This window comes from Centroberyx gerrardi, chromosome 2, assembly GCF_048128805.1.
Source record: "Centroberyx gerrardi isolate f3 chromosome 2, fCenGer3.hap1.cur.20231027, whole genome shotgun sequence".
Taxonomy (NCBI): domain Eukaryota; kingdom Metazoa; phylum Chordata; class Actinopteri; order Beryciformes; family Berycidae; genus Centroberyx; species Centroberyx gerrardi.
This window is the reverse complement of record NC_135998.1, coordinates 13,917,452-13,935,096: the sequence shown is the minus strand read 5'-3', so window position 1 is coordinate 13,935,096 and position 17,645 is coordinate 13,917,452. Positions and strand designations below refer to the sequence as shown.

The following is a 17,645-nucleotide window of genomic DNA, read 5'->3' as shown; positions in this document are numbered from 1 at the left end:
AAAGTAGTTTTTCATGTGGTGTTTATGGGCAATAGTTACTGTTCTGACATCATCTTCCCCCCATATCTTCCAACCATAACACGAACGTGTCAACTTCACAAACTACAAATAAATAATAAAATCACCTTGGAAAAGAGTTAGTCATAACAGTAGATAAACACTGTGAAAAGAGTAAGCATGAAATGAGAAGAACATCTTGACATGAACTTGACACTTGCACGGCCGCCAATATACTTCACAGATTTTAGAAAAAACACTGCAGCTCAGCTTCCAACTCCAAACTGAGAGTTGCACTTTCATTTATTTCAGTGTTTTGATGACTTTTTCAGGCCCTTTTTTGCCCCCTGCATTTACATTTATATTTTAGTCATTTGCTGGTGCTCTTATCCAGAGCGACTTAAGAGTGCCACAGTAAAATATGTTTAAATTCCCCAGTCAACAATATTACCAGCAACCAGTAATGAGGAGTGCAAGAGTCAGGGGTCATAGTGCCTACATCATTTTCCAGTGAACACAGAAAAATCATGTGAGAGAGAAGTGCGAGGAAAAAGTATGAAATAAGTGCTAGGGAGCGAGATAGAGGGGATCATCCCGACAGTGGCTGTGAAGTTGATTATTATTATATTATTAACAAGATATTAAATATGCAATGTTTATATTAAATGGGTGGTGTCAATTTATGCACAATGCATTAGTGACATTAGTGACACCCCTAACAATTTGAATTTTAAAATTTTATAATTGTTGTGTATTGTGTCTGTGCCCTACTCAGCCCCAGGCCAACAGCAAGTATAAGACCAGTATGTGTCGAGACCTCCGGCAGCAGGGAGGCTGTCCCAGAGGAACCAACTGTACGTTCGCACACACACAGGACGAGCTAGAGAAGTAAGTGAGACACACACACACACACTTGAAAATACTATATTGCCATACTAATACTAATAACTATTCATTGTATCCTTGATACATGAAAATTAAAATAATACTGTCTAGCCTAGTGTTTGCTTGTTTAATCAAATCAACTTACATGCAGTGGTAATAGCAGTGACAGAAGCTTGGGCAGAAATAGCTTTATCCAGAAGAGTGGGAGGACAAGCTGAAACAGAAGAACAAGCACATCATATTAACAGCTAGTTAAGCTAGTTTCATTGTTATGAAATCACAAACTGGAATCGACATGGTAGTCTAGTCTGTAGGGATCAGAAATGCAAGAGAGCTCCTGCTACAGTATTATTGCAATACTAACACATGCACGCACACACACACACACACACACACACACACACTCACACTGTATACAGGCGTGCGTGTATACAATCACAACACACTCCTCTATGGCTATGTACACACTGCCAGAAAAACTCTAACACTCATTCCTTTCAAATCTCTTTCCCCTATTCCCTGCTTCTCTCTCCAGATTCAGACTGAGGAACAAGAAGATCAGCAGCGTGGGCCGCCCCTTCCCTCTGGCACAGGGGGTTATGGGTAAAACCATGACCGTAGAGGGCAGCATCCACGCACCGGACGTGTCGGTGGGAGTGGGGCAGGGTCTGAAAGGGACGGGAGAGAATGCGGGCACCCCCCTAACAGAGGGCGTCCCTGTCCTGTCTCACCCCCAGCTCATCTCCAGAGGGGCTGACATGATGGAGGAAATGAAGAGAGCGGTGCCAAACGGATCAAACGGGGCGAACGGGTCCAACGGGCTATCCGGCTCCAACCGAACCACCTCCGGGTCAATGGAACAGTAAGATTATTCATTCAGGCAGTCTTTGATCATCACACATCTTCCACTGGTGGCCCTTACCGTGAAATCAGACTAGTATTTATTCCAGTCTTGCATTACTATTTATGGCAATGGATAATTCAGAGTAATTAGACTTCTCAGCTTTCTCCACATATTTCTGCTCATTCTCTCTCTCTCTCTATCCCTCTCTCTCTGTCCGTCAGGAAGCCCATCTCTCCTCCCAGGACTCCGGTCAGCCACGCCTCCACGTCGTCTCCCTTGACCGCGGTTGGGCGCGGGGACTGCGGCGCTCCCATGCCCAAGCACGGTCAGTTCCTGCTGCGGGCGCCACATCCTTCTCAGGCGTCGGAGCTGTACTACCAGGAGCCCCACTCTGCGTACGACACGGCCCATTACCCGCCAACCTGTGAGTTTGCATGTACACATCACATATTGGTTATATGAAGGGCGCGATTTGTGAAGAAAACATTTTTGGAATGCATTTTTAGCGTGTGATATCTTACACACGGAGGTATGAAAAATCACAAGCACGGATCTTGTACATCCCCACAGTGTGTTCAATTCAATTCAATTCAATTCAATGAAGCATTGTGACACGGTTATCGGTTAAATTACCTAATTCCACTAACATTACTTAAATACCACAAGGTAATAACATTACCTACCGTTAAAGTTTGTTGGGCAGCAGAATCAAGTTTGTTTACAAATCCCTTTGCGAGTTTAGAGCAAATTGTTTTCACAATGGGAGACTCTGAGGGGGAGAAAAACGTGTCCCCACCAGTGATTAAATTTAATCATCAGAAGAAGGGAAACCACAAGCAGAAGTAGGGAAACCCCCTCCACCCCCCCGGCAAATTGCACCCTGGTTATATCTAGTGTAATGCAAACATCTGAAGAATAAATGAAAATATTTATGAACGATCTCTTCTCTTCTCTTCTCTTCTCTTCTCTTCTCTTCTCTTCTCTTCTCTTCTCTTCTTCTCACTCTGTTTCTCATCCTTCTTCTCGCCCTTCTCCCATCATTTCCTCTCCTGTCCTCCTCCTCCTCCTCCTTCTCCTCCTCCTCCTCCTCTCCAGCAGGTTCCTACTACCCATCCACTCTCCATCCTCCTCACAAGCCCTGCATGGCTCGGTTCCTCCGGTCCTCCAATGTCCCAGAATCCTCCCTGCCACCTTCCATGGGGCCCCCGCCGTCTTCCTACCCCAGCGACCCTCAAACGCAGCACCCTTCTTCTTCCTCTTCCTCCGCTTACCCACCACCCCCACCTAGAGATCGGATGGGACCTCCTCCCTACCACCCCCACCCGGGACAGCCTCAGTACGGGCCGCTGCCGCCGGCCCACGGTGTCTACGCTCCTCTCTACGACAGCAGGAGAGTATGGAGGCCTCAGGTGAGATTTACTTAGTGGTAATTGGATTGAGTTTTATGTTAATTCCTCTAATGACATTACTGTGTATTTTGATCAGTGAACTGATTGTAATGAGTGTTATTATTACAGCTGTACCATAGAGAAGATGCCAGGAGTAACTCATTGCCCCCAGAGGTGCTGCATTCCTCCGTCTACCAGCCTCCACTCAGGGAGAGATTCAACTCTCTAGACAGCAACTACTGCTCTGGGGCAGAACACCGCACAGGGCTACACAGGGTGGGTGAAATGATAATGATAATAATAATTATAATAATAATAAACATTATTTATAGAGCACTTTTCAAAACCAAAGTGCTTCGCAACAAGGAACAAGTGCAAGGAATAAAACAAAATAAAACTGGAGGTACTTTAAAAATAACATAGAACAGAGATAAAAACACAATCAACTGATGAATAAATCCAAATCTTATAGAAAATTTAAAAATCAACAATGAATGAGGCAACTTGGCTGAAATCAGACCAGGATTAAAGGTAAGCTTTTCAATAAAAGTACGTTTTGAGAACATACATTGTAAAAGATCAAGCTGTGCTGATCGAAAGCAATAGAAACAGATTCAGAGAGAATGAGAGAGACCCCACCATCATGGAAGAAATTATTAACTTTTGGTGAAAATCCGACATATGGAACTGGCATATCATGAGAATTGCATAGTGTTGGTGGAGGTATGCGCTCTGCTGAGTGCCATCTAGTTGTCTATGATTTCTGTTTGTCTGCCTCACTCTGAACCCAAGCCAAACAGACTTTATTGCTGCATTCATTTGAGCCACATTTCCTTTCCTTCATTTTCTCTCTCGACACCCACATATTATCTCACCTCTACCTTCCCTGGTAGCTGCAGAGCTACAGTGTACAGTATAGCTTCCACCTCCTCCATAGTCCTCCTACTTCTCACCCAAATATGTCTTGCCTCCCCCACTCTCTTTTTCACATCATCCTCCAAATCACTATCAGCCTGACTACTGCAATACACGGTCATCTGTTTCAGACAATGCAGTGTGCCAATATTGCCTTTGATAGGGATTTGCAACATGGGACAATGTCTGTGTAGATCAAATAGAGGGCAACAATGAATCAAATCATGGTGGAAAATATTGCAGATTAATCAAAATTAAAAATTGCAAATAATTAAACCTGCCCTGCTGTATTGCCTCAAAATGTTGCCTGTGTATCTTTCAAAACCCATATGCTTTCTTGTATATAAGGTAATAATGTGTCTTCTTACATCTACAGAAAAAGCTTGTTTGACTGTTCCAAAGTCTAGAGCAATCAGAGCCCCTAAACTGTGGGAAATAAAATGAAGGAAACATGACTACCAATCTGTGTCTCCTTTTAAGACACAACTGAAAACTCATTTTTATAAACTTGCCTTTAACTACAAAACTTGTTATTGCTCCAATTAGAAGTATTGTTCATTTGCTTCCTGAATTTTTCCTAGTGGGCCAGCAGTATCAGTTGTCCTTCATGGCTTCCTTTTGATGGTGTACTTAATGGTCTGGACACTGAAATGTTGATTGGACTGTCAAATCTATATCATTATTATTGTTGTTATTGTTTCTGTTGTCATACTCTCCCTCACTCCCCCTCACCTCTCCTGTCCTCCCCCCTCCTCAGGACTACGGCCGTGTTCCTCTGGGCTATGAGGATCTGTTCAGGAGGAAGCAGGAGCAGTGGACACATCATCACCACCATCACAACGCCAACAGGCCCTCCCAGTCCTCCCCCATCTTTACCATTGACTTCGGAACAGAGGTAGGTGTGTGGGTGTGTGTGTGTGTGTGTGTGTGTGTGTGTGTGTGTGTGAATCCATCTTTGGGCATAAGGAGAAAGGCACACAGACACACACACACACACACACACTGTATTATAAAATAGGAATCCTTACCAGCGATCATCAATATGACAGAGAAATGTTTAATGACACTATATACTTCTTGTATACTCTCACTGCAACCAACTGAAGCTTAGAGTAATAAATTGCTTGTGTAGTTTACAGTGTTTGTAAATGTGTTGGATTTAATTCCTATCCCAAAAGCTGTGCTGCTGCTGTGTCCAATGCTATTTAAGTGGGAGATAGTTGCTTAGCAACTGTGGAGGAAGATATCATGGCAATGCACAATCATGGTACTGGTGTATGTGTGTGCGCGCATGTTTGTGAGAGAGAGAGAGAGAGAGAGAAAGACTTTAACAAGAGGTGAGTCAGACTTTCAGTTGAGTAAAGCTTTGTTTAATAGCATGGCAGATATACATTTTTTTTAATAAATTCACTCCAAAATAGAACTCTTATTGACTGTTATCCCTATGATCGATCTAAATTTAAGAATATGAACAAGTCTCTCCCATATCTAGGAACAGGAGAAGCAGGACTCTGTTTTCCCATAGTTTCTCACTGTTCTTAAACGTCTCTCTCCTCCAGCATGTGGAGAGCGGTGGGGGCCAGTGTGTGGGGTGCAGGTACAGAGGCGAGGAGAGTCTAGCCCACTACTCTCCCTGGTCCTGCGGCACCATCGGCCCCTGCATCAGCCCCTTTGAGCCTGAAACGCTCGCGCACAACTCGGCTCACTCCTGCTCGGAGCACTCGGTGAGAGTCATCGCACACCCACGTATGCATGCAGGCGCACACTCTGCTGACACGTGTGCACACACTCTCACAGACACACATAACAACATAACACTATTTTTTCTACTTCCATATCCCTTTGTGAGTATATCGATGTGTGCACTCTTCTTATCGGCCGTCAGCCATCGAAGGAATGATTCCTTTAAAAACACTGAAAGATGCTCCACTGCTTGCTTTGCGTTTGCATTGCATTTGCATTGCATTGCGTCGAATGGCTGCGCACACGTTCTCCCTCATTGAAATGAAGAGAAATAAAGTTGATATTGGTTGTTTTCTGGTGTATCCAATCACATAAATATCATATCAATACACATCTAGGCTATGATCATTTGAAAAAAACATTTTGTGGCCGTTTTATCTCTTCTATAATACGCAGAAACAAACAATATTGACTTATGCAATTGCTAAGTTTCTAAGAAAATATAGAACAACCAGTGGTAATTATTAAATTACTTGGAAAATATAAAAAATATACTCACGCATCTCGATGAATAGATCTATAAAAATGCCACAGATGTTCTTCCCCTGAACGTCAGATTGGCACAGCGCTGATGGCAACACGACACGACAACTCGACAGTAACAGTGTCTGTACTGTTTCATGCAGGAGCTGGATAGTAACGGAGGAGGAGGCGGAGGTGGTGGGGGTGTCAGCGGTAGTGGTGTAGGGAAGCGATGGCTGCATTCCCTGGACCCCTACCGGCGTCTGAAAGACGAGGACCCCATCATTCCCTTCGGCGAGGGTCCCATCATCTCCAAGTGGGGCGCCATATCCAGGGCCGCTCGCACCGGCTACCACACCACCGATCCTGTCCAAGCCACGGCCTGCCAGGGCAGCGCCAGCACCACACCCATCAACTTCAGAGGTACAGAGGGATAAGACTGGAGGTGGGGGAAATACAAGAAAAATCAATCTGATAACGTAGAGTCGAACTAAAGTATGACACTAAAGCCAAACAAAAGGCAATTTTTAAAGGCGGCTTTGTGGGGAGTGTTGATGGGTCACGTTTAAGGGAGGGAGTTTGAACCATGGGCGAGGGGTTGCAAGGGGGACTAGTAGGTTTATCCTGTAATTTTGTTTGTTTCCATCAAATTGTTTGTTTCCATGTATTGTGTTTGTTTGTTTCCATCGAGGACCACTTTGGAAATAAATGTTTTAAGTAATGCTTTTAAGTGCTATCCTCTGGGATTTTGTGTCATGATACTCCTTGAGTTGTTGTGCTTTTAAATTCCTAATAAAATCTAATCTAATCTAATCTAACGACACATCCAATGATGTTCACTTACTTTTGTGGAAGTAATTAATTGTCTTCTATCTCAAACAAGATAGATATCAGTTAACATCTCAAAAAAACATGTTTTAGTGTGTCTGACCCCTTTAAGGTGAATTGTTTGAGATTAATCAAAAGAAGATGTTGCTTTGATTACTTCTTTTCCATTGTTTCTTTGTTTTTTCTTTGTTTTGCTGATATAGACTACAACCCCCACTTGGATCACAGCGACTACAGGTGGAGCTCCAGAGGATCGGACTCTTCCAGCCACTCCAGCTTCCTAGAGAGGTAAAACACATTCAACCACTATACATAGCAGTATGGCTGCCATGGTAACCGCGGGTGTCATATTATTCCAGTTTTTTAGGTGTTATTATTTGTTTATTTGTTTCATATTCATTATCAAGTTCATATTATTAGATGTGTGTTAAGTGTAATCTGAATAACAAGTTAATCATAAAAACGACACTTTTTCACTTTCTTCATTAGCCAGAAGGCCTCTTCTTTCTGTGCTTTCCTCTTTCTTTCAAAGTGCATCTTGGCTCAGTCACTGAGAGTGGGAGAGTCCATTTAACTTTTTCCCATATATAGTTTTTTTCTAAGCTTGAGCACCTGTATCACAAACCAATTATAGACTAACTGAAATATTTTTTATTTAGAACATTTATAGGTGTTCTCATTGCTGTTTCACGTCTGTTGTCTTCTTTCAGCAATAAATCTGTTTGTGTCATTTCCATTCAGTCTAGTCCGTGATGTCAGCAATAGACAGGTCTAGGCTCAGTAGGGTCGATCATTGCGCGTCGGGCTTAGTTGTGATATAATTTCCATATGCCACAGGTCTGCGGTGGGTTATTGCCTTTATAAAACGGTTACTAAATTATTTCTACACACGATGAGACATCCTCATCATACTCTGGATTATTAAAAAAACATTTACAAATGAAAATAATTAATAAATGTCAATGCAAATAATTGCAAGGCAAACACTTTGCTGCCAGTAAAAATGGCTTATGTGCATTTAGTTATTTTGACGTTATCACTGAACCCGCAGTATCACCGCTACCCACAGCATTGAGCTCTGTGCACAACCGCAGTGGGGGAAAATCCAAACTGTCACACCACTACATAGCAGCAGCTTCCTAGAGAGGAACAACACATTCAACCATAATATAGCAACTGCAGTTCCTTGGTGTAAGCTCACTCCAAGGTTAAAATACCCGTCCTTGAACATTTCAATTTGGTCTTCTTCAAGAGGCAGACCAAGTTAGACTGTACATGTTTGTCTGTAATGGTCACTTGGCGCTGGTGAGAAGACGGCTCATGGCTTGGGTTTAAGTGCCTCCCAGTGGCTAATGACAGCAGTTCGATGGTGTCTTGCTTCCTTAATTCAGTGTATTTTCAGTAGAAACAGGATGTAGGGATCCGACATAACGTGGGAATGGACTGCTCAAAAGCGGGCGGTTTGGACCATAACTTACATGGAAAGTGACTCAGTGCTTCTCAGTGATCTCAATGAGATTGCATGGTAAAATAAATCAACAAATAAATAAACTTGCTAGAGAGGTACAACACATGAACCACTTTGACACATGCAGCCTTTCCCATAAATCTCGGCAATAACGTCATCTGGAGTAATCCAGAAGTGAGACACCATTCAACAGTCCAGGCAAAAGAGGAAATTTTGTCAGCAGCTGTCAGAGATTTTAAAGATGCAGTTATTACAACATAGCTACCGCAAAATTAGACACTTTTGGAGGGTGGCTTTAAAGTGAAGGACCCGGGGTCCGCTCCTCTGAAGTGTCCTTGATCAACACACTGAACCCCAGGTCCAGCGGTGCTGCTCTGTAGCTGAGCATGTGCTGTCAAGCAGAAAGGACATTTCCTTACAGGGATCAATAAAGTTAGTTATTTCAAAGCAGTGTTTACAAATTGCTATACCAAAGGCATAGAAACAAGGAATAGCAAAACATCTAAAACCAAGATAAAATTTTGAAGCATTCAAAAGAAAAATGGTTAGTAAAAAATGCAGGACCACCATGACAAAAGCAGAAATGACAGAATAACCTGCCCCCATTCTTGCCAGTCTATGGGAGCAGTTGTTAGGTGTGTGAATAAGCCATGCTGCTGCCTTTTCCAGAAAAGTTAATGGTAATGTTACGTATTCCATTTGTGAAAATAGTTATTCCCAAATACATACCGCCTTGCTAGAGATCCACTAGACACAATGGATGGTAGCGATAAAAAACACAGCTGTATAGAGAGGTTTACTGCATTACACACTATCCCATGGTAGCTTTTGGAGTCCCTATTATTCTGCATCTGTCATGCATTACTATGGCAGAATTTTCCAAACAACTCCAGATAGGCCAAACACAAGTAAGGATAATAAGCAAACCTCTTACACCTAGAATCAGGATTTCATTTCAGCACCTAATTAAGAAAACAGCAAAACAAAAGGCAGACAATTGACAGTTGCCTTGTTACCCTTCCGACAATCGCTTCATGATATTTTGTGAAACAGATATTAATTTAATACTGCCTACTATTAACTATTATATACCTGAATGCTGTGAAAACCTTTCCACAATCTGCAGGAAACTGCCCGTGGCATCAAAATGATTCTCATCCCCTCTCAGCTAGAGCCATATAGAGTTGGGCCATTTCAAGACCGCACAGCCTGTTAATCTCCTCCTCCTCTGCTCCATACCGGCTCTCCCTGCCTGGAGCTAATCAATTGCTTCATGTAGAAGCATACATTCCTTTTTACTCTCTGTCATGGCTGTGCGGAGGATCTGCTGTCTTAAGACTGTTCAGCCTTTCAAACCCCTGATCCTGAGCCACCAGACTCCGTCCATCCGCCCGTCAAAGATGATATCACAGGTGATATCTCACACTTTGATGAAGCTTGGAGGGATTTTGGCACTGTGTCCTGGCATTTAAAAACATTACACAGATTGCCACCATCGCTAAAGAACATATATATTTTGTATATACCGGATAGCACTGGATTCCTATCGTGTGTGGGGGTTTATTTCTTAACACACTTGCTCCCACTCCTCTTCTCACTCTTCCTCTCTCGTCCTTGTCTCCTATCTCATTGTGCTGCAGTCATTTCCTCGCTGTGGTCAGACTAAAAATAGAGCTGCTAGCTGGTTGTTTGGCTGCTCTTGGTAAAGACCCACACTGGCAAGCCAAGAAAAAAAGACTTGGAAAAGCCCTCTTCACTGTACTGTCTCTACTGTACTCTTAACCATATATTCCAATACATTGAAATACTATTTTAGTCATTTTTTTGTATTAATATCATTATAGGATACAGTGCCATATTGTGTAACATTACCAGGCCATGTATATGTTTCATTTATGAAAGAAAGTGAAGGTTAGGAAAGCCAATTTTTTTTTTTTACCTCTCCTCATCTTGGTATTGATATAGAGAAATATAGAATGTTTTTTTTTTGTTTTTTTGCTTTGCTGTACTGTGGAAAACTGAAGAACAATTGTGTGTTTGTATCTGTGTGTGTTTGTGTGTGCAGCGAGCAGCTCTGTGCGTCAGAGCTGCGCGGCCGCCGGAGGTCAATGAGCGGAGGAGAGAAAATGGTGTCCGACCTGCAGGCCCATCAGACCAGCTACAGAGCATCAGACCGGGAACGGGTCTGCGGCCGGGCAGAGAGCGAGCCAGAGCCGGACCGAGACATCGAGCTAGAACTGTGCGTTCTGGACATGGAGGATTCAGACCACCAAGACATCAAGTCTCAGGTTAGTAGGATGCTGTAGAGCAGAGGGGAGTAAATTTGTTGATTTTTAGTTATTGATATTAAAGCTTTAGACCATCAAGAAAACAAGTCTCAGTTTAGTGTAATGCTCTATAGCAGATAATGCCTGTTTTAGACTTTAGATTCAAATCATCAGGATAACATTACCTGTTCACAACATAGAATAGAATACAATAGAATAGAATACTTTGAACACTGGAAAAGCCCTCTATACTTCTGCTAGTGTTAGTAATACATTTACAGTAAGTACTACCAAACCTAAATCTGTTATCATCTTTGCCTCCAAGGAGTCTTTAGAGCTGTCCGCCCCTCAGTCTCAGGACGCCTCCCGCCTCCTCCCACCTCCCTGCTCCTCTCCTCTCCTCCCGTCCCCCGTGGAGGAGCACCCCCAAACAGAAGGTCCTTCTCCAGAAAAGATGGACGCCCACCTGCTGAAAAAGATGGCCTTCAGGTGAATTACCATGGTAACCGCCTACCTGTTTCAGATGATTGCACTCAACCTGAGTCGCTGCCACTTCTTCAGCTTCACAATAACTCGGGATGAAAGAGCGAGATAGCAGACAGTGGAGACAGTAGCTCCAGCCGTGCAGGCATTTGTCGGTCTATTCTTCCGTCCGTCCGCCAGGCCATTCATCCGTCCTTACCACCTTCACTCACTTGCTCCCTTCCCTTCTTCCCTTCCCACCCTCCGTCCCCTCCTCCATCCATTTCTCCCTCTTATCCATTTGTCTCTATCACCATCTTCCACCTTTCTTCCTTTCTTCCTTTCTTTGATTGACTCCACTCCCTCCCAGCCACACACAGTTCTCTCTGTGTCTCACCTCCTTCTCTCTCTCTCTCTCTCTCTGTGTTTTCCAGGAAGTCTCTGTCTCCAGGAGGGCTGGTCTCAGGAGGTCTGGGGGTCGGCAAGCTGGTGCTGCGGACCGGACCTCCTCGACTGGGGGACACGGCCGCCCGGGGCTGTCCTGAAACCCCGGGGACAGAGATGCTGCTCAACGGAAGCTAAGGGGACGCAAAGTCTGACACTGACCCGCACCAGACTAGAGCTGAGTCGTTTGCCCACACCAGATCATGGTTAAAGGGAATGCCATAGCTTTCGTATATATGTTATTCATATGCCCCGAATAAAGTTTAATAGACACGAGTCAATATTCTGTACTGCCTCCTGTAGCAAGGGGCAAGAGAAAACACTTTGTCCTGCCTCCTAAGCGGCGATTCGCACCAATGTATAGCTCCACAGAGAATTTAGTGATACTCCCATTATGCCCATAAAGGGTATATGAGTGGTTTGCCCATAGATGCTGAGCAGGTTTGCAGTTTCCCCTAATATGGTTATCGTTAGGAGATGAGTTGGGGACCTCAGAGCACCTTCACCTGTATGACGTTGTACTCCTGAGCTTTACACATTGTCTAGTTTGTTCCTGACAAACACCTGCCTGTTACTGCTTTATAAGCAGCAATGAACCTGGATAGTTGTCAACCCCACCCATATTCACATACACACATGCACACACACACACACACACACACACATCACCCGCATGATATTCACACACATCCTTTTGGGTTTGCTTGTTTGGCTTGAAAACAAACAGCTTTCAACAAAGCTGGCAAAGAGAGACTCTCAATGTTTAATAGTCCATGTTCCATGCAATCTTACATGGTCAGACAGTGGAAGAAGTAGGTTAGAACAAGTCAAGTGAATTTTCTTCAGTCACACCGCTTTGTTGGCTTACTTCAGATTGTGTTTTGATATTATATTTAAGCCTTTTTTTCCCCTTTATTTTATCAGCCTTCATCTTGTATGTAGTATGGATTAACAGCGGGAACTGGGATCCCAAGATTTCACATCCAGATCCTCTCTTGCTCCCAGTACTTAGGTCTGGTACCTGGGAAAGTAAATACAGTATTGCGTAAAGTAATTTGCTAAATCATTCGTTTATTCATGTTTGGCCTACACACCTGCTATTGTGAAGATAATTTACTCTATTTAATTGCACTATAGCCCATTAGCACATTGCGCCAGCTCCCATAATAACGAAAACCTTAGATTTTCCATTCAACTAAAGGAAACATAGGCTATGTTTTTATAGCAATATATTTTTCTTTTTCCTTTGCCACCAAACCCTAACCTTCTGTTATTGACTTGACCCATGAAAAAGTACCTTTCAAACAGTAGTTGGCCTGCCAGTGCTTGCTTTGGTGATAACTGCAGTGCATTAATGAATTGCCTTGTATAATTGGCCTCTTGATTTTTCTAGTTATATAGTAAAAAAAAAAAAATAATTCTTACATCATCATTGAAAGGTCTTACATGAAATTATGTAATTCTCCACAGGAACAGCAGAAAGTAGAAAATGTATTGGATTAGATAGTGAGAACTACACATCATGTAGCTGGTCAGCACACTTTTCAATCACTTTGTGTATGTTCTCACATCCCCATGGTCCAAAAACCTTATTGGCTAAATGAATAAAGTAGGTACTAAGTGAAAGCTGAGATCATCTTGTGTTTTCACAAAGACAGTGGCATTATCATCTAATGTTTAAAGTTACTGTCTGTGCGTATTTGTCTGTGCATGGCAAGGCATTTGTTGTGTGCAGGCTCCAAGCTGCCTTGCATGGGAATGCCTTCTCGCAGCTTGAGACCACTGGTTTAGGTTATTGCTTTTGTTGTAGTGCTACACCACACATTTTTAATGGGGTTCCCAGAGATATTCAAGAGATCTAGGTTATAATACTGGTGAAAATGGGTAAAATACTGTTTCGAAAGCCTTCCCAACCCACCGAGAAAAACAAACTGCAGAAAACAGTCTGCCAGGCCTGCACTCTGCTAATAGTCAGACAAGCGCCTGTCTTTGTCCTTGTTGTGAGTCACATGATCTTTAAACTTTGACCTCCAGATTCACTCGTGCTTCATGGGATCACAGAATACAATGATGCACAGTCACAACACAGTTTGTAGATGTTCAGATGGAGTTTATTGGAGGTCAACAGGGAAGGCAACAAAGTGAAGTTTGTTTGGTAGTTTTTGATGACTGCACAATACTATGTATTCCTGAGCAGTCTGAGTATTATTTACATCCATAGAAAACTCCCTTTAAATTTGCTAGAGTTCTTAGTTGACTCATGTAACTGAAGAATACAAATTTAATGTTTTTTGGAACAGGTGAAGAAATCGTGTTTTTAGCTGGGGATGAAGCTCTTTTGGTAGATCTGCTTAGATTTTCTTTACAAACCATACTAACTTACAGTCAACAATACAGTTAAAAATATTGTTTTAATGTTACCTGTAGACGTACTCGCATTTAATCCTGTTGACTATAAAGGAGCAGTCTCATTGCTCTCACATACAGAAACACACACATGTATGCACATAGATGGACAGCCCCCCCCCCCCCCACACACACACACACACACACACATACACACACACACACATACAATATCGTGGCCTTTCTCTCCTGTGTTCTAAAGAACTAAAAATTGGGCTCTACCATGACTTTGGTCCATGTTCTCTGACAATGCATAGTATCTCCTGTTCTGCTTCAAGAGGTGTTATATTTTGCATGAGAATGTGACCTCAGAAACTGAACATGGAAATTACATTCATGTCGGCCCACAGCAATTTCTCTGCACTGCAATCCAATCACATTTACGGGCAATATGTTTAGGGGTTACGTATGTACACAATATTCAGTGGTTGTGCATGATGTTTTGGTTTTATGTACCAAGCTAAAGCCTGCAAAAGTGAGGGACACCACTTCTTGTGTTTCTTCATGCTTTGTCTTTGTTCAACTTTTTAAAAGTTTAGTTTGTTTTCTTTTAAGCATTGCTAACTTCTGTGAAGTTGTTTGTCAAGGTATTTTGTATCAGGATCTCTGTTATTCTTGTTTCGTTTGTTATATTTTACATCAGAGAAATGAAACTGATCGTCTTGTCTAATGTTTATCTGTGTTTGCTGGTCATCAGACACGCGCTGTTGTTGTCCAATACACTGTAATTCACCAAAGTCCAGTTCACTGTAACTTTGTGCAGTATGAGTAATTTCCATACAGTCCAGCCTTGCCTCATTCCCTTCATGGATCTGAGGCAACTTGTCTTGTGTGGCTAATTCTTAATGACTTTAATAAACAGCATTAAAGCATTTGACCATTTTAAATATACAGGACTTAAAGTTATGAAGACTCCTCTGAGTTTGTTTACACCTATTCTAAATCTTATGAGATTTGTGTAGAATGAGTGGATGAGGGCAGACTAATGGTTGATTCTTTGGAGCTCCCTCTTGATCTCTAACGCCCTCTCACCGCAGCTAACTCTGAAAAACATTTCACGAGAGAGGGAAGCATTAATGTCTTTCCCCCCAGATTATATATCCTCGGTCCCATTTTAGAGGATGGCAAAGAGAATGGCTGTAAAGAATATGAGGAATGCGTATTGAGTTTCAAGCGATAACTTTATGAAAACATAATGAATAATGAAATGACGGACTGGTGACCTTTCCAGGTTTTGTCTCCCTCCCTTCCACCCAATGCTGTATGTGCTGGAATAGACACCAGCCCCCCGCGGCCCTGAAAAGGATTAAGCGGGTGGGGAAAGCGAATGAATGAATAGCGAATTTATCTTTTGCTATCTTTTTCTGGGGTAGACTGAAGAATGCAGTGTGACTTTCTGTATTAAAACACTTTAGGAAAGACTCTCCAGTGTTTAGCAGTGTGTATTTCTGAGAGGAAGGGGGCGAGAGCTGCCTGCAAGGATTGAACATGCTCCCAGTCATTCATTTAGCTCAGCTACCTACTGTCGCTCTGCATCTGTTTACAACTTCACCTTTGAAGTCATGTCATGTAAGTGCCATGTTGTGTACAGTACAATCAATCCCTGCAATTTAAGGACACATTTTTATTATTTGTTTTCCACATTCTTCAACTAAAACTATGGAAGGGGGTTAGGTGAGGCTTTGGTCAAGTTGAGGAATAGGAGTTCTTCTCTTGTAATTCTGGTTTCTTCCATGAGAGGGGGCTAGATCCTTGTCTGTCTGAAACGCTCAGGGAAGGCTTGTGTTGCTTAGCTACTTTGGCTATCTGTATATTCATTACTTAAAATATGGCTCAGTCTGTGGAAGTATTTACATGAATTTAACTTGCTGACAACGGACCCGTTCACGCAGACGCATAAAAATGGGTCAAAGTGTGACGCTGATTATATTGTTTGCCAATGTTTACTTTGCCAGTGTTTCTTTTTGCCTTTCAGTATCAATATTAGCTTTGCTGTTTCTGTCCTCATGGGAAAGAGCTGGGTACTATGTACGAGCACTATTGTTGTGAGTATTGAGTTCATGTCAAAGTGATACTCCCAGTTTCCTTTTAAGTGTGTATGGAGCACTGCTGTAGTGGTTGATTGCACTGCACTAATTCCCACCCCATCACTGCCAGCGGTTCGCGTGCACTCCGCCGGTGAGTGCCCCCCCCCCCCCCCCCCTCTTTCTCCCCCTCCTCCTCCCTCCCTCCCTCCCGCATCCTGCGTCATGCATGCAATATAGTCCCTCTTGTGATGGCGGAGGAGTAATGACGATTCTGTAGTTGTGATACAACACACCCAGCGCTGTAAGAGTTCTGCACATGCCCACTGTGTGGCCACGCCAAGTACTGAAGTTTGCCTGCAGCATTTTACTTGTTTGCTCATGAAAATGAATTATTGATTAACAGAGATTATATTATTATACTATTATAGTTATTACCACATTTGGTTGTTGTTGTGGTATTTCCTTCTTGGTATTCTAAGTCTGCTTCTTCATTTTGAATTTTGAAAATTTGCTGAAATTTGTTGAAATTTTTTATTAGCCAAGAAATTGTCTCATTATTCTATATTATATGGAAAAAAGCCTGTTTGTTGATTGTGGAACATATGACGGAACTGATGTTTTCTGACTATTCATGTCTGTATTAGACATTTTATTTGCGAATCTATTGTTCGATTGAAATGTAAATGAACTATTAAGAGATGGTACACATCCGTCATTGTATACAGTCTGGCACCATCATTAGATGGACTTATAGTATAGACGCTCATTTATACAACCTGTGATAATCAGATATATTTAAATGTTTAAATTAATGGGACAGTTGTGTAATGTTTCAGAATGAGGAAAATAAAATCCTTAAGAGACAGCATATCTAAAATGTCCCCATAATGAATAATACTGTTACGTATTCCATTTATTTCCTTGGAAATATCACATTGTGAAAGGTTTCCCTTTTACCTACTGTACGGTCATACAGGGCAGGGATAGGTCTACTCTATGATGATGTATGTGCTATTGATGATTGATGACCTATGATGATGTTTTATGGCCAAACTGTTTGAGTATTGATTGGTTGACTGATTGATTGACTGTATATTTTCTGGTTTGTCCACCTGTATTACACTGACTTACAGACAGCTTGGCCAAGCAGCATAGCATTTTGCTTCTGTGTTGAACTGACAGATGGAACTAGAAGAAGGAGATTTCAGCACCTGAAATTGCATGCTCCAATAAATGAACAACAAATAATGTTTATGTGTGTGTCTTGTCTTTTTTTTTTTTGTGACTCTCTGATTATGACAGGTGGCTTCACACATACACAACCAAGGCAGCTGTCTCAGGCCTCGAGACCAGAGGAACGCAAAAGGGCCTATGAAGAATAATGAATTATGATTGCACTTTATTTCCATTATTCATAATTAATGTGCACCCAGTTCGGTGAGTTTCCTCTTGGCACCTTGTAATGTTTACACTGGCTCCATATTGGTGTGAAGACTTGACTCCTGACAC

The 17,645-nt window shown here is 42.3% G+C and overlaps 1 protein-coding gene across 4 annotated transcripts in view; it reads left to right on the top strand.

Annotated features, from left to right (window-relative positions):
- The window catches only part of rc3h2 (ring finger and CCCH-type domains 2), a 34,426-nt gene extending 17,038 nt beyond the window's left edge, over positions 1-17,388 (top strand). For 2 of the 4 annotated variants that reach the window (XM_071901301.2, XM_071901300.2), the window contains exons 9-20: positions 773-885; positions 1,418-1,744; positions 1,948-2,150; positions 2,822-3,135; positions 3,244-3,390; positions 4,787-4,924; positions 5,589-5,753; positions 6,399-6,657; positions 7,266-7,350; positions 10,596-10,818; positions 11,123-11,286; positions 11,694-17,388. In XM_071901301.2, coding sequence (XP_071757402.2) covers positions 773-885; positions 1,418-1,744; positions 1,948-2,150; positions 2,822-3,135; positions 3,244-3,390; positions 4,787-4,924; positions 5,589-5,753; positions 6,399-6,657; positions 7,266-7,350; positions 10,596-10,818; positions 11,123-11,286; positions 11,694-11,841 — 2,286 coding nt within the window. In that variant the 3' untranslated portion in view covers positions 11,842-17,388. Of the gene's footprint in view, positions 1-772; positions 886-1,417; positions 1,745-1,947; positions 2,151-2,821; positions 3,136-3,243; positions 3,391-4,786; positions 4,925-5,588; positions 5,754-6,398; positions 6,658-7,265; positions 7,351-10,595; positions 10,819-11,122; positions 11,621-11,693 lie in introns of those variants that run through there. The other 2 variants (XM_071901302.2, XM_078287078.1) reach the window with 2 other exon arrangements.
- Positions 17,389-17,645: the final 257 nt, after the last annotated feature.